This window comes from Lepisosteus platostomus, chromosome 15 (assembly GCF_059453375.1).
Source record: "Lepisosteus platostomus isolate fLepPlt1 chromosome 15, fLepPlt1.hap1, whole genome shotgun sequence".
In the NCBI taxonomy this organism is placed as follows: Eukaryota; Metazoa; Chordata; class Actinopteri; order Semionotiformes; family Lepisosteidae; genus Lepisosteus; species Lepisosteus platostomus.
In genome coordinates this window covers 15,780,190-15,798,013 of record NC_142625.1, presented here as the reverse complement: position 1 = coordinate 15,798,013, position 17,824 = coordinate 15,780,190, and the positions used below count along the sequence as shown (strand labels likewise).

The following is a 17,824-nucleotide window of genomic DNA, read 5'->3' as shown; positions in this document are numbered from 1 at the left end:
CTGTAATTCATTGGCCAGAGCCTGGAACAGAGTAGCCCTCTAGTTTGTGGTTCCTGAATATCCCAGTACAGTATACTGTATTTACAGTAATACATGGAAAAAACACTCATTTAAATTAATGGCTTCAGTCTTTGGCAACTGATCAAAAGGCCACTTAATGGCTAGAAAATGAAGTATTTGGGTAAATGAGTCTACTTTGATAATCACCTTTTGACTTTCTTTCCAAATGAAACTACTGAGCAGATTTCTTTTACTGTATATTATATACTGTATGTGTGTATCTAGGTGTACGCATACATTTTGCATCCTGTAACTCAACTAAGGTTATTAGTTATATATCGATAAACTAAGCTTAGTTGTCATTGTCACTGGCTCTAGGCTTATTGAAAACTGATTCTTCTCCCTCTTCCAAGTGATAGAATAGTTGACTGTTCTAGGGAATTAATTAGCAGAGGTTCCAATGCAGTCTGCTATTGTGTATAGCCATCCTCGTCAGCAGATGTGTCTGTCATTTTATTTTATTCTGTTATTTTACACATTTAAGGACAAAATTCTGCTCAGAATCATGCCTAGCCACTTTTTTGTCTAGCCACAGCTTTTGCATTCTGTATCCGGCATCTGAGACACCTAGGTCATGCTAATAGTATCTCTGCTGTCTCATTTTTTTCCCCAAATATTTTGTGCTGAAATGTAAAGTGTACTTCAGGAAAATCAGACTTGAACACACAGACTTTATAAAGGCTTTATAAAACAAATGTTGTTTGCTCTATAACGAAAAATGTTAAAACCAAAATTAGGCCACAATTGTGACCATGATGAAACAGGTGTGATATTCATTAGGGCGAGCTGTATTTGACATTTAATCTTACAATGCGGTGAGCAATCCCAAACCTTTTCCCTGTTTGGCAGCTTGACCTCTTTCATCAATGCAGTTTCACTGTTTAGCATCTACACACTCCAATATCAAGCCAGTCAGCTGTGGGAGTGATTCTTAGCATTAAACACAAAAATGCACCCCTTTAAATCTGCAGGCAGAAGGGGTTGTCCCTGGCAGATTGAAACAGTGATGGAGATAGCAGAGAGAGGTTAAAAGGAATAGCTCAACTCAATTTCAGTGGCAGATGGGAACAAAGCATCAGAGAGCTGGGGTCAGATATATTAAAGGCTTTGCACTAAAATTTAATTCTAACCTTTTTTTTTTTGGACCAGGGGGGTGGGGGGCTTGGATTAAACCTGTTGCTGTTAAAAACCAGCAACAAGCAGGATTTCCCTCGGCATACTCACACATACCACTGTTGTGCAGCACGCAGAAAAATGTTTCTTCCCAGAGAATTTCTAAAACCTTCTCCATTGCATAGCATTTCAAGGTAACCTATAACGCTCCTGCTGTATATATATAATATATATATGCATGCAAACTTGCTTGCCAGTGTTGTTTAATATATTCACAAAACTGGCTTCACAAATCCTTAATTCTATTTCAAAATCTGTTTAGATTTGTCCCGACGTGGACTGACTGGAGCATTTTTTTGGGGGGGAAAATAGTGCATTTTTAAAAATGTCTTCCAGGTAAGGAATATATTTTCATAAAAATCCTTAGGTTGGACCTCCACATTTACCTAAAATGCTAGGAATTTTACCGATTTTACTGCTTTTCACAGATCTGGCACTTAAATAATGAGCAACAGTGATGACAAAATTGTGACCTAATGTTCCAATTGATGACAAAGCATATTCAACTCTTTTAAAGGTCCTTTTTCAGGTAATATCTTTTTTTTAAGATCTTGGCAGTTTTCCCCCGAATTCTAACAATAATGCAGTTGTTGAGTGAGAAATCCTATTTAGAGAAAGTAAATAGCTCTGTCATTAATTTAACTAATCCTGCTAAGCACCAATGGAGATTAATTAACAGCGCAGGTATGATTGTTGTTGACGTAATGGTCAGGGCCTGTGGCTACAGGAGGCCTCTGCTGGAGATTCCCAGGGGCACTAGGACCAGAACTGGCTTTTCTTAGAGTGCAAGACCCCAGCTCAGAGTAATAGCTCTCACCTTTCTCTTCTCTCCCTTTGTCATCGATTTTGTTCTGGACTTCCGAGCTCTGCAGTTTATTGGGAGTACTGTAAAGAAAAGAATGCAACAAGCACAAAGGCACAGAGATGAGTCGGTCTTTAATGGGCATAAACCTGTAGATATACAAGCAATATATTGGTTTTGATTTACAGATTGCAGGACTAATAATTGGTTATTGCATCCAATGGGAGCCTGCCTATTATACATGAACAGGCATCACAATTTAATTTTCATTGGAGTCCCCACATACAGTATATATACAAGTTGTTAACAATGCTAGATTAAGCATTATTTGCATTTGAAAATATGTAAGAAAATATTAGCTCTGTGACCAAAGACGTACATTGTCAACCTGCCTTCAGCTAACCTGAAAAAAAATCACAATTGCCTGAATAACCGCAGTTTCTCCCACTGACACACAAGTGCTGCTTTAATATCAATTGAGTCTTAATCTAAATGGTTAATTTAATTACAACCATTGTGCATCTGACACACAACAGTCTGCACCGCATAGTAAGGCAGTGAAACGCTTTCTGTGTCTGTAGGAGGGGAAGAGGGGCTCTATCTGTGAAATACCACATCGGTGTAAATTGTGTGTTAGCGGTTGGGGGTTCAGAAGCGAGCGGGGAGAGATGGAGAGGCGCAGGAGTTTCCAAAGGCTGTCTGGATACAGGACAACATAAACTGCGCTACTTCATTGGGAGACAATGGAAGACAAGATCCCTTAATGTAGCTTCATCCACGTGCCTCCATTGTCTGCCTTCTGCCTTTTTTTTTCTTTCCCAGTGCTTTCAGTGAGGGGGGCTGGCTTGGCCGTATTCTCTCTCGCTCCCCCTCTGTGTCTGTGTTGTGTGGATGCACAGACGGTTCAGTAGTAATTTGATGTGTGTCCCAGGGGACATTTGATGGATTAAAGCTAAGCAGCTCCATTTCTAGGCACCACCTGATCTCAGTGCTTGTGCCCCATATAAAGGCAGCTTGATTGCTGATCTCAGCTAGTCTGACAGTCTCTCTCTCCTCTCTCTCTTTCTCTCTCTCCCTCTCTCTCTTTCTCCCCATCCCTCTTGCCTGCTGCATCACAGGAGCTGTCCAGTGCTGAACTAGATCTATATTTTTTTAACCGAGGGAGTCACAGGACAAAGAATTGGCATCAACTTTTCTTTTTTTGTCTCCCTTGAATTTTTGGGGGTGTTTTTTTTTTTTAAGTTGCACGAGGATTACCACTGGCTGCTTGCTTTGTTTGTTTGTTTTTTTCTTTTCTTTCTTTTTTTTGTTTTTCCTCCTGTGTTGTTGTTGCTGTTGGGTTTTTTTTTTTTCCTGGGGGTTTGCCTGTCTCCTGTTGAAACATGCCACGGTCCTTCCTGGTGAAGAAAATAAAGCTCGATGATTTCTCTTCCTCGGCTGTCGCTGCTTCCCACCACCACCAACACCATCATCTAGACGACACTTACACTTTCGCACGCTCTATCACGGACTCCGTGGCCAGCTTGGGGGTCCGGATTAGTGAAAATGGTGAGTGTGGCTTGAAATCCTTTTAAAGAGACTCTCTCTCGAGGTCTGGTTGGAATCTGCATGCGGGCTTTGACCTCACTCTGCGTTGCTGTTGTCTCCCTTGATCGCTTGTGCATGTCCGTGCAGTTATTTGTTCTGGGCGACGAGTCCATGTGCAGATTACACAGCTGCTTTTATCACAAAAAACGGCATGTGTTAATTATGCAGTTAAAACTCAAAACCGCTTCCGAAGACATTTGTTTTTATACAGTGTGGGGGCTGGTGTCACAGCATCCTAGATGATTCCTGCCCTTGTTCCGAGACTTTTTTTTTTTAATGTTGCGTTTGGTGATGCTCCTACACAATTCAGGTCAGATAGAAACATTCGCCTTGCACAAATGCTACACAGCAGTGCTTGGATTCAGAAAGTCTTTTAGTTTGTTTTTTTTGCCTGTGCATCTTTGGCTTTTTGCTCGAGTCTTTCCATGGGAAATTCCAGCACTTGGAGGTTTTGGTGTGTGTGTGTGTTTAAGTGGGGGTATTGCATGATGGACTGGGATGTTAAATTTGTCCTTAGCTGTTACTGCCCTTGAGTACTGTAGCTATTCTCCCCCACACACATCCTCCCCCCCCATGCCCCCCGTTCTCTCTGTCCTTCCGGGTGTTTGAAATGCACTGGGGTAGAATTTCATCAATACAAGCCCTTTGAGTCATACGAGACCTGGGCTTGCGTTGATACGCAGCACAACTGAGGATGAAGGAGAGGCAAAAAAAAAAAAATCATAAAAAAATGCTTATGGCAGCACCACAGGAGTCATGTGACGCTGCACGTACAGTAAACACGAGGAAATGGCACATAGCTTCACACAGGATTACAGCGGGGGAAGAGAGCAACAATCCCAATGTGCCGCAGTTTTGTGACAATTTTAGAGAAACGGGACAAGACAGATTAAAAAAAAAATGCTTGTATCCCCATTTCATCCAGGCTGTTCGATTTAAGAAACAATTTTCAGAGGGACCGTGCTCTGTTGTGCAATTGTCCTTCAAACCTTAGAGACTCTCCCCTGTTCAACCATTTTGTCCACAGATTTGGGATGCCAGCTGTCTGTTTGCTCTTTGTTTTGTTTTTTTAGCATAAGCCAAAATCCAGACATTGCAATACAGCGCAGCCTTGAAAAGATAACCTGTTATACAACCTCACTAAAGCAGCGTCACAACGCATTCTCAACAAATGACTGCTGTAGATTGATAGAGCTAGCACAAATGTAGTTTTGTTACTTAATTTTTTGTGTGATGGGGGGGGCTGTTAGGGGATTTATTTGCATGCCGATTAAATCTCTGGTATGGCACTTAAAACAACTAGCAGCTGAAAGAACAAACAGCCAATCAAAAAAGTGCATCTCATCAGATTCAGTCTTTTGTGTTCTGTAAGAGACCAATGGTGGAAGATAACAGAAATCCCCAAAGCAAGCTGTTTTTACAAGGGCAGAACATCGCACTGAAGTTAAAGAGATGCTTGATGCATTTGCTGCCTAGGCAAAAACAGTCCAATATAGTAAAATATTTATGGAACTTGATGTCAAAAATGGACTGCAAAAAAGATATAAAGATCAGTTTGCATGCCAAAGATAATTGTAGGATTTTTGGATGTTAGCCTTTCTCCTTTTCTATTGTTCTGTGTAAGCCACCTTAAGCATGTGAGGCTGTTTGCAGATAAAACATGACAGACCATTTTCTCAAATTTCTGTTTTTGTGTAATAAACGCTATCCAAAACATCTAGTATCTATTAAGATCAAATTGAGGATATCCAGTATTAAAATGAGCTCAGTGGATCTTCTATGTTAATAAAATAATGCGCAGAAAGTGGTTTTGTTTTTTTACAAAACACGTGCAAGGAGGAGTAACCTGAGAGCTTGAAGAAGGACAGAAAATGTGACGGCAGTTTAGGATGTGTTCTTTGGAGAGATCAAGGCTGAGTTCCATCTATTGCTCTGGGAAGGAGAGCAGCACATCAGCGTTATTGCTGAATAAGTCAAAATTCTGAGCCGAGACTAAACCTTTATTGCCAGTGAAAAGTCTCAGCGATAATAAATGAGGAAGTTTAATCAAAATGAAGAGCTTTCTTATTTTACATAAAAAGAACAGCATTTAATATCGCAGCATGAGCTTAAGGGACAGCAACAATAGACAGCAACAATAGGTTCTTTTGTCTGACCTTGTAGGGTATTGATTGACACTTGTTACTCCAACACACATTAAGTGAACACTTGAAATGGAATAAGACTAAAGAAAGAAGCTGGAATTGTGTACAAGAGAAGAACAAACATTCTGAAATAAACTGTATACTGTATATAGTTAAATTCTTCAGTGCAGAAGATGAGATCTGTATTCTCTATAATGAATTTAGACATTTTCGGAATTCAGTTTCAGTTAAACTGTAGGTCTTATTCAATCTATTTACATGTCAGGTTCTTTGTTGCTTGTGGTATTTATACCATAATTAATGATAATTAATTATAATAATTATGTTTAATAATAACCTATGCACACAAAGTATTTTAATTCATCATGTTTTGTGGTGGAATACTTTGAATGGAAGTGCATTTTAAACAAAGAGTGGAGTAACAAATATCAGATATTTCTGAAATGTTAAAGCTATTATAAATTAGAAGCAGCATGTAACAATGTACTTAGAACTTGGTGGTCCCACATTTCTGTAAGAAATAAATCAAATGTATGCAATATTTAATAGTGGTAATTACCTTGGACACGTTTGTGATGGGTGACAATTGCTTAAATGTTTAGAAACTTAAAGCACAAAAAGGGAGGGCGATGCTTTGAAACACTAATATTTTCTTTTATTTTCATAAAACTGAGATAAAATGAATAATAAAATAAAATAAGACAGCAGATGGCAAAAGACATTAAGGTGGAGAGAGAAGGCTATAGTGTGTCAAACTTGCATGTAGGCCTAGGATCACAATGAGAGCAGAAGAGAATAAATACTTCAGTCATCATGTGGCTGTGAATAGGTATGAGCTAGCTGGAAGGCACCTTTTAACTTTCAATCTCTCTGCATCAGAGTGTGAAATAAAGTGTAAAAGCTGGGTCTGTTAGACTGGCAAAACAGTAGAGAAATTGGCATGTTGAGAATGTTCTTACTTACAAGTACTTCTAACAACACAATTAATTGTCTTTCTGCGACCTGCTGGTGATGCTGTCCTTCTCAGTCAACAATACTGCAATACTGGATTGGGTCTTTCTCTTTCTCTCTCCTTTTTCCAGCTTGTTTCTTTCTTAATGTCCTTATCATGCTTGTTGATATAGAGTGATGCCAAATTTACATTTATATTCCATTCCTTCCTGACTGGCTCTCTAGTTTGCTGCCTCCTTTTCTCTCCAGTGGGGAACAGTAACACTGTTTCACAGCCCATGAGCTATTGATCAGTACAAAACTTTGAATTTCATTAAAAATCAGTCAATATTTAATTTCCACTGCTTGCTGTGCCCAGCATTTTGCAATGCCTTCTTTTCCACAGCCCCTAAAGATTTCCCAATTAACTGCACTGTATGTCATGAAATGTAATCTGTGTTTTTTGTTGTTTTTCTTTACTTAAAAATGTAAAAACTGAAATTAATTGGGGGAAATACATTTTTCAAACACAGGGGGAATATCTCTCACTATAGATATTTATAGTGGTACAGTATAAACATTTGAGAAAATGGAAATAAAGAAACAATAAATCTCATTTAGTATTGTATACCAGTTATAAACTGGTCTTTTGGTATTTATTAATTATTTCCAAAAAAACTATACTTTATATATAATTCACTAAACTTTCTATATAATATTTATTTTATATTTTATATTTAATAAAAATGAGTGAACAGAACAATCTGGACTGAGATTTTAGGTTACAGAAGTCTATATCCCACTATACTTTCAATTAATTTGTTAAAATGCACTAGAGTACACTGAGTGCCATTTTGTCCACACATCAACACATACGTAATTCTTATGTGAGCACACTGACATATAGATTGTAACATCTGTAGCTTAAATGATTTTTCCCTATTTCTTAGTGTTTAGCTGGGAGCATTGCAAGACTTTAAATGTTACGTTTTTTCTTAATATGTCAAGCAAGATAACACTAGTGTTAAGGGCAATGTTTGGATTTGATTTCCGTGTAGAAAAAAAGCAGTTGCCACATTAACAAACGAATGAAAAGAGGTGTTTACTGCTATTTCAAAAAGTGAAGGTCACAGATTTCCAGCTTGATGAAATTTGCTGCATTTAGGATAATCACACCTGTAAATCGCTGAACCGAAAGAGGAATATGGCATTAATTAATTATCTTATCTTATGCACAGCAAAAACAGAGAGCTTGATCAGTCTCGCACAGCCCTGAAGCACTTTTATGCAGTATGTTTTGCAGCCCTGGCAGTCCGCTTAGCCAAAATCAAAGAGTTTGAAAAAAGGTGTAGATATAGTTCAATATGAGAAACCGGTAAGCTCCTGGCAGATGGAAAATGGATGACCTATTATCATTAAAGAGGAATTTAATGATTAATAATGAGAAGCTTTTAATGTACAACCCTTCCATCAAGTCCACTTGTATTATATTCTGGATTGTGGGTCTGAAAGCACTTTCATTTACAGCACAATCCATGCTTACAAATCCATGCCATACAAAGTTACTTAAAGGAAGCACGTTATTTGAAGCATTCTTTATTTCCAGTCATGAATTTAAAAATGTATTGCCATACTATGACAGCTTGACCTTCCTGTGGATGGCTAGTCAGTTCAACTGATTCTTTGAGACAGGCTTTATATCTGAGACACTTGCACTGGAGCAGAAGCAATGCCTCACTTACACAAAACTTTGACTTCAAGTGTAACAAACTTCAACTTCATCAATTATGCATTGAATGACTTGGTCTGGCTTCAGATCTCAATTATCCATGAATGTTGATCTTAAGCCACCAGTGCACTCTGGCTGAAGTTACAGAATCCATACAATGACTTTTGCTAAGGACTGTATATTAACGTGTTTGGACACGTTGTCAGAAGCAAACTGCAAATGGTTTATTCTCTGAAGATCCCACACTATACATCTTTAGGTTCAATTGAGTTTATTTTAAAGAAGTGCTCAGTTAAGCAAAATAATATTGTCCTATCAGTCCCAAACATTAGTTTGGTGCCCTCATTAGTGGTCCTTAATATTATTAAGGGCTTCCAGTGAAACAGTAAGCCATTAGAAGAATACTTACTCTACACTGATGTGCTTGTACCATCTGAAAGCTATTTCTCTTCATATAATGAATTTGTTATACACATAGTCATTATTAAAATTAGAAAACTACAAACTTAAAAAAAACTCAATGAAGTTTTATTAAAAACTTGATTTGGAGAAATGCAATGCTGTATATGCAGTAGCTTTTACACCTCTTTGGACAGGGTGCTCATTGATCATTCTCACAATTCAATTCTTTAGAATATATTGCATTAAGAAGCATAGCAGGACCTAAGGTATTAACAGATATTGCATACCACTTCCATCACAGACCATCATTAGGAGGAAACAGTCTCAGTCTCAAATATGCTAATATAATAACTACATCCAATCTTTGTAGCAATACAAAAACCAACCACATACAGTAAAAACAAGCAACAAGCATTCAATTCAACAAGCAGACAATCTATGATATTTATTATTATACACCCCTTTTTGAGTAAAATGTTTCGGGGTGCTTGACAATAAATAAATAAATAAATAAATAAATAAAGCAGGACTTGACAATAAATAAGAAAAATATGATCATGACATAATAATAACAAAAGTAGAGGGCAGAAGCATTTTTATAGAAGGCATACAATAGCAAAGCTTTGTCTGCTCTGAACATGCCTGATCTTATATAGCCAGATCCTGAAACCTTACAGCCTGATCTTTTCAAGCAAGCTGACACCTGGTCAATCCTGTAATGGAAGACCTTATAAGAAAACAAGGACACAAGTGGTATTGGTGGACCAGTAGGTGGCACTCTTTCCTCCAGACCAAGCTTGCCCAAAACAGTTCTTAGTGTAATTACTTTCTTGGTATGTGTCCATTAAAGATCCCATCCCTTTCAGTGAGACATGTGGTCCCTACGATCCTAAATAAATTTCATCTGAGCTTGCACAAGGAGGGTTATCGAAAAATTCCCCCTTGGTTCAATTTGGTGAAGCAATTTCTCATTCCTCCACCTGGCTTCAGCACATCACCCGTTGGGTGGGATATTTCAGTAGCGGGTGAAATGGGCTCCCTTCTATATGTAAAACACTTTGGGATCCTTTGGGAGATGTAAATGCAGGGGTTAATCGCGATAATATCTGAACGGGAATCTGCACCCTGCTACAGATAGTGCAAAGCAGATTATCACTCTGAGGATGATGCTCTCCACCTGTTTCAAATAATTTAACATGCAGAAAAGATGCTAGTTACAGAAGAATTGTGGCCTCATGCTGAGAAAATCTAATAAGCTATGGAGAAAGAAATCTATCTAATAGTACACTTAGGAGCTACCAGCGTGATCTGATAATTCGAGACATTTTGTTGTTCAGCACAGATGTAGTTTATCTAATAGAAGGAAAGTTGTTTTTTTAAAATAAGAGATGGACTGTAATCCATGCCTTTTGAAGTCAGAGATGCCTACATGATTGTGTTATGGGCAAGGAGAGTAACAGGTCATAAAAATGCTCAATGACGGATGCTCAACGCGATGTCAGTGAAGAGTTGGAAAAATGTATTCTGTTTCAACGTTAGCCCCTATCTGCCTTGCTATAGAGGTAATTCTTTCTTTGCGTCCAAACCTTTGTGCTGGTGAATATCTGTCTCTCCAGTCTGCCCCAGGTTCAAAGAGGAGAACCCGCCGCGATGCCGAATGAGCTGTTTGTCTCCACCCATTAACGGGGGCTGTCCTGTTCTTGTTCCCAACCCCACAGGCTACATCCAGGACTACATCACGCCAGCGGTGTACAAGACGGAGAAGAAGATGGGGCTCAAGCTGGCGTCGGCCGTGTCGGAGCCCCTGTACACCCAGGTGAGCAGCGGAGGCGAAGAGTACTCGGACCACGACATGGAGCACCCGGACAGCCCCCAGTCCGGCATGACGGCCAGCGGCTTCTTCAGCGGGGAGGCGGAGGCCCTGACGGAGGGCTACACCATGGATGCCTTCTTCATCTCGGACGGGCGCTCCAAGAGGAAGGGCGACGGCGAGGGTCAGGGCGCGACAGGGCCGGGTCTCGGCGGCGGTGGTGGTGGCGGCGGCGGCGGCGGCGGCGGCGGAGGGGGCGGCGGCGGAGGAGGGGGCCACCCCCCGCGCCACACCTGCAACGAGTGCGGCAAGACCTATGCCACCTCCTCCAACCTGAGCCGGCACAAGCAGACCCACCGCAGCCTGGACAGCAAGATGGCGCGCAAGTGCCCCACCTGCGAGAAGGTGTACGTCTCCATGCCCGCCCTGGCCATGCACATCCTCACCCACGACCTCAAGCACAAGTGCGACGTGTGCGGCAAGGCCTTCAGCCGGCCCTGGCTGCTCCAGGGCCACATGCGCTCCCACACGGGGGAGAAGCCCTTCGCCTGCGCCCACTGCGGCAAGGCCTTCGCCGACCGGTCCAACCTGCGGGCCCACATGCAAACCCACTCTGCCTTCAAGCACTACAAATGCAAGCGCTGCAATAAAACCTTTGCCCTCAAGTCCTACCTGAACAAGCACTACGAGTCGGCCTGCTTCAAAGGCTCCCAAGAGGATGACTCCGGCTCGGAGAACTGACGGGAGGGGTGGGACCGAACCCCCTACCCCCAATCCCTCCCCTCCCCCCTCCGTTTGTTTTTAGAAAGCAATATTTTCACTGAGATTATTTCAAGAACAACTAGTAATAACTACAAAGACAAAAATGTGTATGCTGGATTTTTCGGAAACAGTTGCTACACGCGCACACACACACACTCTTGAACACTTACACACCTATTACTTACGAGGCCTGGCATGTGGATTTTTATTTATAATAATACGAATTATAGTAATACTTATAATAGTAATAATATTCCTATTCCTAATATTTTATAGCAAAGGCTGTGGGGAAGAAAAAAAAACAGAAAAAATGAACAAAAAAAAGGTGACTGCAACTCTTTTTTTCTTTTATAGGAACAAAAAAAATGACCTCTTGTATTTTTATGCTGCTTTTTTTTTTCTTTTTGCTAAGGATGCGATTCTTTTGCAACAGCCAACAAGAACTTTTTATGAACCGCGAAAAAGACTTCGAATTGAACAATGACCGTATTTGCAAAAAAAAAGAAGAAAAACGAAGAAAAAAATGCCATTTTAGGTTGAAAACTTAAACTTTGTGTGTCACAGTTGAGTATTTAATTCAATGACGATTACTTTTTTTTTCTTTATGCCAGTATCATCATTATTTCTCAGTATTATTTACTGTGCCAATCATTCCCAAAATTGTTTGTTGGATGCAGAACAGCTTTGTAACTGTGGGTACAGATTTGTCTGGGTTTCATTTCTCGGTCTTCCAACACAAAACCAGGGATTGTTTATGGAGGTGAATCAAAACATGCTCTTTTCCTCACATATTCCAAATTTTATTTGCAAAGCATATTTCTAAAGGAAGGGCATCACTTAGTTGCTGCCTACATTTTCTTCAATTCATGAATGAAATGTTGCTGTTGTCTGGCCTTTATATAATCAGAAAAACAAACAAAAGATAGCCTGCTATGTGCAAAGCACTTTCCTCAGATTTAGGGCTACAGTAGCCTCGTTCTCTTCTGCAGTTTGTAAATGTGCACATGGAGAATGAACCATACTCAGCATCTATAAGCTACCCCACCTGCTGAGACTTGTTGTATTTGAAACACTCTTTGGGGATTTAATTCCTTTAAAAAAGGCATTGGTGATAGCAAATTATTAGACCCTTTGTGAATGTAGCCTGATAATAGGGGCAGAAATGTAATCGTTAGAATTCTGTCCCTTTATGGTTGCTTCAGATATTCACATTTCTGCTTGCTGCTGTTCCTCTGCAAGATGTCAAGCTATGGTTTTTCTTTCATTTATTCAAGCCCCTTTGTCTGGTTAAGTGTCCTCGCTAAATTATAAGACTCTGGGAAAAGGTCCTAGGGGTCATTAAGACCTCTTTGTCATAATACGTGAAAAGGGATGTTTTGTGACGAGACCATGAGTGTGAATACTGTAGATATTCCCACAAAGGAAGAAAAATAGCTTTCTGAAAAAACAGTAGGGAGCTAATTTAAAAATAAAGATTTACTCGAAGTCTATTTTAACCATAAATTTAGATATGATGCGAGACGGTACTTGAGAGGATGTGAAGATCCAAGGGGCTGAATGATCTTCAATCTGTATAAAATACAGATAAAAGAACATTCTTTAAGCAACTCGTGAGTTTACCTGAATAGGGCTTCGACTTTTCTGTAATAGTACGCCATAGTGAATTTGCACTGTTAGTTTGCAGTGACGTCCTGTTACTATGCATTGACTGAGCTTTGCAAGAGGCATTTTGCTACCTTTTCCAACTCGGCGTTGCGCAGGAAAACCGTATGTTGCGGTGTTGGTCGGCTGTTCCAATCAATCGAGCCCACCTGAGGGGCAATGCTAAAGTAATGCACACGTTTCGGCAGCAACCAGTTGGCTGCCTTTGTTCAGATGTTCGGTGAAATCTTCTACTGAAGAGAGCAGATTTAACTGCCTGAAGGCTTAAGAGACTGTCTCGATTTGTGATCCTTCCTGTTGCAACGCCTGCGACGGATTCGTTCATTTTCTTTGAAGCAGTCAACAGCTGTAGATTAATGAAGGAGGTGCTTGTATCGAAGTCTTGGAAGGCAGGAGGTTGACAGAATTGCATATCGAGGCTCCCTGCTGTTCAGAAAGACACAGCTTACAGAGTTTCCGTAAGTGACTAAATGAACGTATGGCTCTTAGCAGGATACGGCGAAGCAATAGTATTTGGGGCATAGCTAACTTCTATGACCCTTTTTAACAAATAAACCAGGTGCATGATACACAGCTTCTACATAAATGAGACCCTCATTGCTCTTCCTTCGGCTGCGTTTGTTAATTTGAACCGGCTTTTCTCTGTGGTTCCGAGGGTGTCTGCCACAGCACACAATGAGCAATCCAAGTTCATAAAAACCGGAGCGATCCACTACAATTACCTCAAACAACAAAGGATTTGTAAACCCTCAGTTACAAAGGACTTGTGTTTTTATTTTATTTTTGTTGCCAAAAGCGCTTGTCACTTTGAATGAACGGCATCTTCTTTATGTAGCATTTTTGTGACTCTAGCTATTTATTGATGGGTTATTTATTTATTTAATTATTTATTAATGTGTTAATAACATGTATTGCCATTGAACAAAATGACCTTGTAAGATGCTGCTGACCTACAAAGAAATTGTTTATATGCATGAGAAACTGTAGACAGCCCTTAGGGCTGCTTTCTTAAAGAGGAACAATGTATAATATTTGAAGTATTTAAAACGAAAAAGCAATTGTTTTCATGGGCAATAATCTCTTTACAATTACGCAGATCTATTTTCACAAATGTCCTTAATGTTTTCAGGCATTTTCTCCATCTGGAAAATAATAAGAGAGTGAAAAAAAATAAAAACAAAATCCTCCATTTTGTTGAACAGCCTTGTCTTAATTCCCCCAGTAGGTATGTTAAACTTCAGTAACTGACCACACCAATCATTTCCTCGCGTTTCTTTACAGCTTTTACAGTAATGTTATGGGCAATAATGACCCCTGCTAGCCACTGAGATTAATCCCTTCGAGGACAACTCTGTAAACTCAACACTATCACAGTATGTACAGCTATTTACTACCAGTGTAGTATCCCATTATGGCTGATTAATTGCATTCGCTGTAGTTCTTTTATTGTTGTTTGGGTCTCGGAAAACTCGGCAACCGATTTCCATTTAAATAACTCTTGGAAAAAAAAAAGCTCTGAAATGCTGAATTTCTGGAGTGAAAAATTGCCACTAAAGACTGCCCCTGTAATCATTTCCCTGCAGGTTTTCCTTCATAAACCGATCTGCAATGCAATATCCCTGGTGGTCACTTGTACATGCTGAGAGAGACTTTTTACTGACAGGCTATTAAGCCTCAGAAACAATAATCAAAGCGCTTTACAAGCAATGGTAGCGATTTATGAGGCCAGTCTCTCAGAGGATTAAGCAGCAAATAATGAGAATTATACAAAAATGTTAAAGCATGTAAAAAAAAAAACCTCTGAAGCACCCAGTGGTGCATACCTGTGTAAAAAAAAAAACTTCTGGAGAATTAAAAATTCATACGAACCTGTAGCGTTGGAATTACCAAAGACCTGGGCGGCTGCAGCCACCATTTTACACCTTTAAACTAAACCCTTTATGCAAAATAGAGTATCGTTAAATTCTAGATGATAGGAGCATTTAAGTAGGAGTTTAATAGGTATATTTAAATTTCCAGTGTGAAGGAGAAAGGCGTTAGCGCTCATTCGCACCGAGACAGAGTGCGGGCTGAGAGTTACTGACTCTCAGAGTGACCAGCACGTATCTGTAGAGTCAGTGTTTTAGATACTGTATGCATATAAAAGACACAATGCGAATAATGGCTTTGTATTCGCATAATAGCTGACAGTTAGTAGGATCCTTCAATTTTCTTCCCATCTATATTTAACTCCAGCAATCATTAACGTGATATCAGCGTGTTGATGAGATACTGGTGCCCGATTCTGCAGTCCAAAATCCTCCAGACTCGGATTAGCGGCTCCCAAATGCTTTTGTGAGTCTCTTTTATTAAAACACCTGTCTCATTTTAATATAGTTAATCAGTGCAGATTTGATCCCTCTGGGAGAAAATGCCAGTAATCTCAAAGAATGCAGTTTGTGTTTTTCAGAAGAAGATACTTATTCGAGCCTTTTGTTAAACGTCTTGCCTAAGACACAAAGCCATAATTTAATCAGCAAAGAAATCTGTATTTTTATAACTAGTTACTCCAGTGTGAGTAGTGTGTATGTATATTTCCCACAAGAAATGTAGTATTCACGTCACCTTTTCACAAAAACGCCCCTAAAAGAAACTGCAGAGTTTATCCAAAATGTTTTGCTCTAGTAATTCTTTTCTGTTTAATATTAACTGGGACTTTCAGGGGAATCTATTTTTAAAGTCCATGTTAAAAATGATACTAGATACACTTTCTTATTACTTTCCTTTGGCACAGTTTGGAACTTTAAATGATGTGATTCCTGTCTCAATGTACATGACAAGTCTCAAACTTGGATTGCACAAAAGGAGGATATGCAGAAAAGCAAAATCTAATTGTACTCCATAAATACAGGATTTATCCAGTTAAATGATAAAAAAAGAAAGCCAGATTGTTCCTCTTTAAATTTGTAAATATATATATATCACAGCAATAATTTGAAAATGCATGTACAACTTTGTTGAGTTTCGTTTTCAGTACAGATAAATACAGGTACCAGTTGCAGTCTGGATGACAATAATAACAATCAGGGACAAGTCTTGTATTAATTATAGCATCTGTAGCTTTCGACAGTCCACATTAGCAGTATGTCTCTCAGTGTTTCCTGGGAGCTTCGTACATCTTTGTGGGTTTTTTTTCCATTTTGTTTTTGTGCCCAGCAAGACTGTGCAATGAAAGTGCCAAAAATAAGATTTCCATAACAAAAGCACTCAACATATGGTAGGCTGCTTAAGACCTTCCATATGGTTTTCAAGCTATAGATCGAGATTACACCCTCTCTCAGTCCTGTCTGTCATCCTCGCTCTGTTTTGGTGAAAGTGTGAAGAAACTTAAGCCATGATCGCAGACGGTGTTCTTTCTATTTTATTTTCTGTTCACCTACTCTTATTACTATTAACAATAATAATGATGAGAATAAAACCAATAGCACAAGCAAACTGTGGTTAAATGTGCTGTCTGTTCAGTGCTAGGAAGTGCTTTGTCGCTATAAATGAGATTTCTCTGTATTTTAGAATTGCATGTCTCTAATGTTTAAGATTTGATGACACTGAGTTTCATATTTCATAAAAATAAATTGGAACTAGGATTCGGATTATTCCAGGTACAATCAGTTCTTGCTCAAGGCTTTTTAAGTGCTTGTTACTGATATTGAGAGATATAGATTAAATTCTGTAAGTAAGCAATCTAAAATGTTTGTCATTAGGGCTGCAGTTTTATAATGTGTCATTGTACAGTATCACAACTGTGTGCCTGTAATCTGCGTTAGTAAACTGCATGCATTTGTAGAATGTGCGATTAGATAATGATGAATTGCACAAGTCAACACGTCTTCCTTTTCACAGGTTTGAGAAAGAAAGCCGATTATTATATTTTCTTAGCAAGCAGAATTTTAATTGCAGTCCGCTTGAATCAAAAAAGAGTCTGAAAGTACACTTTAAAAACAAAAAACAAATCACAAATAACCCACACATTTAGAATAAGCACAAGCAGTCGGGAGGATAATTTGTGTGTTTCGGTGTAGAAATTGGTGCTCTTTTGAATTCACACGGCCACACGTCCGTTTGAGCATTGCAGGAATCAGGGAGCTGGTATGTCTTCAGCGCAGAGAAAAGTTCCACTGAAGCTTAATTGGCTGTTAATTGATTTGTTTCAGGGGCACAAGGATGTTCAAAGGAAGATGATCATGCCAGGAATAAATGTGGAGGGCTTGCAGCACTTGTTTCTATTGTACAGTGTGTTATTCTTTATTGCCACTGGTTAAAGAGAGTATTTCCTGCCACATCTTTGCTGGCATGAGGATAGAACTGTATCTGAGAACTAGAGGACAGGTGGTTTTGTTAAGAACACCAGAAAATTACAGCCAAGAGGAGACCATTTAATTTATATATACAGTATATAGCTCGTCTGGGTGCTAGAATTTAATTAGTCTGAAGCTGTGTCTTTAAAGAAGCCACACAACAGTGGCTGGGTAGGTTGTCCCAGACTCTAATAACGCTCTGTGTGAAGAAATGCCTCCTCTTCACAGTTTTACGTACTGTACACTTCCTCTCAGTTTTTGCCTGTTTCTCCTGGTTCACTTTTGATTCTGTGGATTTTAAATATTTGAATCAGATCCTTTTTTTGGACTTCTCTAGTCAGGACTATAAAGGTTCAGTCCTTTTTAGCCTGCCAACATAAGAAACTTAATTTAACCTGGCACTATGCTGTATCTCATATGGACTGGACA

General features: G+C 39.4%; 1 protein-coding gene across 1 annotated transcript; it reads left to right on the top strand.

Annotated features, from left to right (window-relative positions):
• The first annotated feature begins 2,686 nt into the window (after positions 1 to 2,686).
• scrt2 (scratch family zinc finger 2) lies at positions 2,687 to 16,690 on the top strand. Its single transcript, XM_088607974.1, has 2 exons — positions 2,687 to 3,583; positions 10,546 to 16,690. Exons 1-2 carry the CDS (start codon positions 3,418 to 3,420, stop codon positions 11,376 to 11,378), a joined length of 999 nt encoding a protein of 332 aa, XP_088464100.1. The 5' UTR covers positions 2,687 to 3,417; the 3' UTR covers positions 11,379 to 16,690.
• Positions 16,691 to 17,824: the final 1,134 nt, after the last annotated feature.